The sequence below is a fragment of the Varroa jacobsoni genome, unplaced genomic scaffold (genome assembly GCF_002532875.2).
Source record: "Varroa jacobsoni isolate VJ856 unplaced genomic scaffold, vjacob_1.0 scaffold_1383, whole genome shotgun sequence".
NCBI lineage: Eukaryota > Metazoa > Arthropoda > Arachnida > Mesostigmata > Varroidae > Varroa > Varroa jacobsoni.
In genome coordinates, this window is record NW_019214285.1 from 1 (window position 1) to 6,379 (window position 6,379).

Here is a 6,379-nt window from a genome sequence, read left to right on the forward strand (position 1 = left end):
GTATGATTTAAATATCCTTGTTTATTTAAGTATAATTAATGTTACGTGTTATTATTGCCCCCATGCCTGGACGGATCTGAATAAAACAGACAAAAACAAAAAACTAACAACCTAATAATGCGATCCGAATACAAATATTCATAAACATATAGGTCCCGCCCTGTACACGTGTCGACACTTACTTAGCCCGTTAACTATCGCAAACAGAACGTCTACAGAAGAATTAGAGAAATGTCCAAGACACCTTAGCAGTATTACTAACATAATGTTAGGTAGCCTTCTTTAAAACAGCTCCCAATGGCGGGTGAGAAGTTGTTATCAGCACAATAGCAACAATGATCAATATCAACAAAGACAGCACCGTCCAACTGCAGATACGTTTTACACTTGCAGTGACTTTTTCGTCAATCGACCAGTCCAGATGATGCAGAGCAAAAAATGGAACACAGGGCTTTCGTTACTTTTTTACAGACGACAACAAGAAAATGACTAGCAATAGCTCCTTCTCCTGATGGTGTCCTGACACGTCCCGAAATTTTTGTTGGGATAACTGTGCAGAGCCATATCTGACGTCAAATGCCGTTACCGTTGATGTCACCAAAGATAATCCATTGCTGACAACTCAGCAGCTGTGCTCGTCGTCAACGTTGGTAAATGCGACCCGTTCTCATTACATTAATAAATGACTTATTTGTATCTAGCTCACCAAAAACGAATATATATATATATATATATAGATATCTCAATTAGTTCATCTCGCATATATATATATGTGGGCTCGACTAGTTGTAAGAACTCCGGTTGAGCAAAATATTGCGCTTTGAAATGAATCCTTCTCACGCCTATCCTTGCATCGTTCGCTTACTTTTTTGCTTAGTCGTCCGCCTTCACCGCGGCGCTCCCAAAGTAACATGCAGTATAATAGCAAAATACATACCGCAAATTGAAACTACAATATGTTGACTATTTATAAACAAAATATGTAAAAACACGAGTTGAATGAAACTAAAAATTGAGAGAGGAGACTGTGTTAAACGATCATATCGTTTTACATGCTCTACGAATAATAAAAATCGTTCAGCTGATCGCCTGAACGCCGGGATAGGCAACGAACAAGACTACTCGTGCTAGTTCTGCATCGCACTCGGCTTGATCCCTCGTTTATGTGAGAACAACGATGATTTGATATAGTTTATTTCATAGGATCTTATTGTTCCTCTATAATGTTTAATTAATTTCAGTTTATATGCCGAACGCTCAGATCCTTGCCGTCCTGCGCGTTCGCCTTGCATTCACTTAAAGAACAAATACAGCTTGATGCAGAGAGCATCGACATGTCATCGACTAGCATTACGCCCTTTTACCTATACACTGTGCCTTTTCGTGCTTTGGAGGAAACAGTACCGTTTATGTAAAGGCCTTCTTTTGCCCCTTCTGCCTGAGTCACACTTTATGTCGCTTGCTTCCTTATGAGTCTCTCCTGTCTAAGATCTCCACATTTCAAGGACGGTTTTAGGATGAATTCCCATTATCACAACTACAGCAAAAAACGACAAAGGAACTTCAACATCATTATGACCTGCCAGCACCGTTGGCGTAAACGTTGTTAGAGCAGAAGATATATACTAAGTGAAGCGAAGACTGATGACTCGTATCATGGTTATTTTCTGGATCTCAATTAGCGAAAAACGTTGATGCTCATCAAGAGACCACTAAGTTTCCCATAGCGGGGCACTGACGTGCACGTAATTACGCGTTCCGCTTTCTCTACTTCTACGAAACTGGGACAAAACACTAACCGAAAGCTACAACGACTCTGCTCAGATTAAATACCGAAAGCTATTGAAAAAAAATCAATATAGGTGTGTCTTTCTCCCCCTTCTCGCGATATTCTCAGCATAGCGAAATCGATGGAAGTGTACGCCAAAATGCAGTGGAAACGAATTAACATTAGCCAGTGTTGCTAACTCAGGCAATAAACTATTAAGTAAAAGTGACGACTGCCTTCAATAGATAGCGTTCTCTCTCAATGGAATGTACGCTCCGTACTCCGCCTCGACAGAAGCCCAAGCCCCCAAAGAATATAAAATACTTAATGAAGATAAACCCAAATGCTAGAAGTCACTATTGTACTACGTCGTACGAGCTCGGTTTGCATGAATTCATTATCACTTGCAGGACCGCCCGTCAACGCTTTAGGTCAAAATAGCAGATCACGTTTGCGGAAACTTTCGAGGACGCCCAAATGGAGAACACGGCTTGTTATGCCTGTTTTGCATTTGCCGGTGCCTAACTATGTTGTTGAACAGTGAACACCCATTAACATACGTACTAAATAATACCCGCCCGCAATCTACAAGTGGGGTGTACCAACCAGAACATGCGTTTCAATAAAGAAATATCGCATAAATAATGAATAATGTATATGCGCTAAAGGTGGTAGTGGTGTTATTGAATGTCCTTTGTGCACGCCCATAGACTCATGCGCAGGAACTGCAGCAACGTATTTCTGTCGCGGACTTGATTAGGTAAAATGCCGGCAATTTCGCACTTTGAGTTCATTCAAGCCCGGACATATTTGTCCTTTGTTTACAAGCGGCCCTTTGATATCTGTCGCCGATCGATACTTGACGCGGCCATCACTTCTATTTCCAGCCCGACCCCTCGAACCCATAGGCTAGCTGCCGTTGTCCTTATGTCCTGGAACCTACTATGATGCAAGTTTTCATCATATAATAATAGTAGCCATTAGTAGCATACGGATAAGTCAACTTTAGTGGTTCAACATCAAGTGTTTTCACAGACATTCAGCACTCGATCAGGATATACAACAAGGGACACCTTTGATGCTCGCCTTCTGCACGCGATTTCCATCAGCTGATGCATCTCGCGTTAAGCGTTATCATGCGAAGTTACAAGAAAAAGCTCGAACAGTTACACCACCTAAATTGATTCTAACGGCGAGTCGGTTAAAACTGTTGTTACAATTGACATTTTTGAATGTGGCAGTTAAGGACAACAAGGAAAGCCGAACCAGTCAGTGAGATCGATCCGACCGTTGTTAATAGTGGGCAAAACTAACACTGTGTCCTAATCGCCTGTATGAAGCACTTGGACCTCTTTGACGGAAGCTTTCCACGTGCATTAGGCGCAGACGCCCCTCTAACGCCGACATCCGCCCGAAAAATACGCATCGTCTGCCAACTCAGCGAATCAGCTATGTCGGTATTCCCCCACTGTCCCCCTTGCGCGCCTTTCTGCCGTGCTCATCTTAGCGATGCAAGTGTGTACCGCCGCCATACGACACCAGACAAATCCGGTACCAATGCATATATAACTTCCGGAAACTCAACTTTCTGGTATTCCCCAGCATTGTCATTTTTAACTAAGCAACGAGATAGTCAGCGGATGTCGATCGATATTGCTGAAGAACGGCCTCGGTTATTTAATGTCCTTAACTTTCATACTTCTCATACATACATACACACACTCTCCATTTTTCTCCCTCATATATATATATATATATATGGCTGTTTTTGCTGGTACCTTTCTCTGTGTTTCATTTTGTAATTATAAAAAACGTCGATGCGCACACACGACGAAACGCTCGTTTCAGTGTCGGTACGCCAGTTTGCTAGAACTCCGAACATCAATCGGTGATATTGCGACCCCAATAGCAGCCTCGTTTCGTCAGGGTACAATACAACCATAGTACCCCGTTAACGCTTGAAGAAATTCTAATGCCTAGAGACCAACTTGACCATCAAAAAACATCCAACATCTTTTTGGCTTGCTGAATTGTGCCTTCATTAGACTAATCGTATGACACTAGTTGACATTAAAGTCGTTGGTTCTCATTCATGAAGCCGGTCTGTTTGACGTGATACCGAAACAAATGTTAGGTCCGTGCTGTACTACAATCGATATCGACCTTTTTGAAGATACTTCGTTGATTCATTGCTTCTAACAACAATTCGACGGATGATATCGTCGGAAAATCCTACCGGCAGAATCGATCCATTCAACGTGGCAATTTCAAATACGGTTTCGGGGCTTCTCGATTCTACCTTTTCCGATTTTTCAGTTGACCATCACTACGTTTACATCGGTGGGAAGCGCGGCGAAGACCGAAAATAATTATCGCCATCGAAGGTAAGGTCGTAATATGTTTCGGCAGTAAATTATATAGGCAACAGTTGTTAGCTCTGTGTAGCTTATGATGAATCACTTCGGCGCTTGATATTTGCACGTAGAATTGGTGGGGTGGAATGGACTGGGTGGAAGGTAGAAAAATCCACAAACGAGGCTCACACAAACGTTGATTGGTAATTGCTGATAATGATGCTTATTAAGAAAGAATTCTGCTGCTGGGGTAATCGGGCGCCGAAGCGTCGTTTTCATCGAGAATACCGACGGAACCGCCGCTGAACGATCCAATATCAGCTCCTGCTAGTAGCGTATGAGGATGTCTGGAATTGTCGTTCGAAAAGTAAATCACGTACGACGATTAGTTAGTATCGGTTCTGGGATGACGGGCTGATAATAGCCCAGGCTAGCAGTGATCTTATAATAGCGTTGTTAAGTGGTCACGACTAACCTTCTAGCCATATGGGAACTTAACGCATCCTTACGCGAACACGAATAATGGCAATACGCGCATTGGAACGGCTGAAACAGGCCAGAAGCGTGAACGTTAGTAAAACAACAGTAGCGTAGCTAACTTTAACTTCATGGTAGGTTACGAATTACCTTTTCTCCGGTATGTGTGAGCAGGTGCCGAGATAGTGGAAATCGCCGATTAGTTATATAAGGACAATGAGCGTACGGACACTTATAGCGACCAAATTCATTCATTCCAGCTCCGTCCAGGTCCAGGTATGGAATATCTGTGTAAACGATGATCCGTCACGTCAATACAGAGAACAGTCACCGTAAATCCATGTCGAAACAATGCGCGCCACGAGTTGACAGTAAAGCAATAGAAAAGGAAACAATGAGAAAGTCAATAGACGATTAATAACAGAGATAATGTTAATAATACGCCGCAGCGAAAGCGATGCACGTATTTTGCGTAGAGGATCGTATTGTGCAGCACGCACAGCATCGAACAAAGGCACAAAAAGGCCGACCTTACTTAAACTACACGTATAAGCTTTCGGATGCATTCAGGTCTCTGTCGCAAACTACCAAATTGACAAAAAGATGACTACTATCATGCATATGACACCAAGTCGTCGAAGGACAAAGTTGTCAATTCAAGTTACCGAAACAATTTATCGCCAGTGCGATCCTCCAGTCTCTGCAGGAATCAGAAATGACTCCGAGGATCAGAGAGTTATTGTCGGACGATTGTAATTTTCATATTCGTTGTTTTTATTTGTTGATTTTACAATTGGTTTTTTAAGTGTTCAATTGACGGACTCGCTGCCAAAATTGTGTGTGATGCTTTCACAGGACCACGTGCCATTTTTAGCCGCGTCTAAATTGTTGCCGTTGCCACACGCAGAATTCGAAACTGGCCATAACCTCCTAGTAGATTTTGGGTCTTTGTTTCACAATTTTACGGCGAACAAACAAATATGTATTGCAGAAAGGATTTTTTTAGGCAGCTAAGGTAAATCGGTCCATGAGAATAGGTAAGGCTAAAATGGAAACGTAGATGCAAAATAAAGACACGTTCTTATTGATATTCCATTTGTTTTTTTTTTTTTACAAAATACGTCAGTCACTGGAATGCAACATGTTTATTGCAAAAAGACACACAAACAATTTTCTATCCGTCAGTAGTCCTCCATCCCATGCTGCAGACGCGCACTCATTCGTAGCGTCCTTTGTTCACGAGATTTGACTACCTCACATTTAGGTCGAAATCACGTCCTACTTTATCTCATTATATAATTACTTGTTCATCGTATATCATCATTAGCATAATAATCGCCGTGATCAGCAGTATTTCAATAATTTCATTAATTATTATTAATAGTACTTACTATATATATATATATATATTTTGGAATTAATAGTTGTCGATCTTCTGTGCATCGAGAGGAATGGAACGATCTCATATTCAAAACGAACTTTTTTTATATTATGTAATAGCTACACGTAAGCATATATATATATATATGCATGTATATAGTTTGTGTATATATATATATATATAGAGAGAGAGAGAGAGAGAGAGGGGGGAGAGGGGAGAGAGAGCTATGATTTGAAATTTTAAATATATAATTATCGATTCTGTAGCATTAGTCTACTATTGATAGTGGATGATTTGTATTGACGCAGATACCGTTACCGCTATCTGCCGTATAATATATAATCGTAATTAAATCACTGCAAACCACAAAGACCCTGAAACCGCGAGTGAATGTGAACG

The 6,379-nt window shown here is 41.3% G+C and overlaps 1 protein-coding gene across 1 annotated transcript; it reads right to left on the minus strand.

Moving 5' to 3' along the window:
* Positions 1–14: 14 nt before the first annotated feature.
* Positions 15–5,569, minus strand: LOC111269390 (zinc finger and BTB domain-containing protein 8A-like). Its single transcript, XM_086972076.1, has 4 exons — positions 5,265–5,569; positions 4,750–4,886; positions 4,598–4,668; positions 15–4,469 (listed from the first exon to the last, which is right to left on the minus strand). Exons 2-4 carry the CDS (start codon positions 4,852–4,854, stop codon positions 4,349–4,351), a joined length of 297 nt encoding a protein of 98 aa, XP_086828202.1. The 5' UTR covers positions 4,855–4,886; positions 5,265–5,569; the 3' UTR covers positions 15–4,348.
* Positions 5,570–6,379: the final 810 nt, after the last annotated feature.

Excerpts from the sequence above, each read along its gene's own strand:
- LOC111269390 (XM_086972076.1), bottom strand. The coding sequence starts at position 4,854 with ATGAATGAATTTGGTCGCTATAAGTGTCCGTACGCTCATTGTCCTTAT. Across the intron at positions 4,669-4,749 it reads TCACACATACCGGAGAAAAG|CCGTTCCAATGCGCGTATTG; the intron begins GTAATTCGTAAC and ends GGCCTGTTTCAG. Across the intron at positions 4,470-4,597 it reads AGTTCCCATATGGCTAGAAG|ACATCCTCATACGCTACTAG; the intron begins GTTAGTCGTGAC and ends CGACAATTCCAG.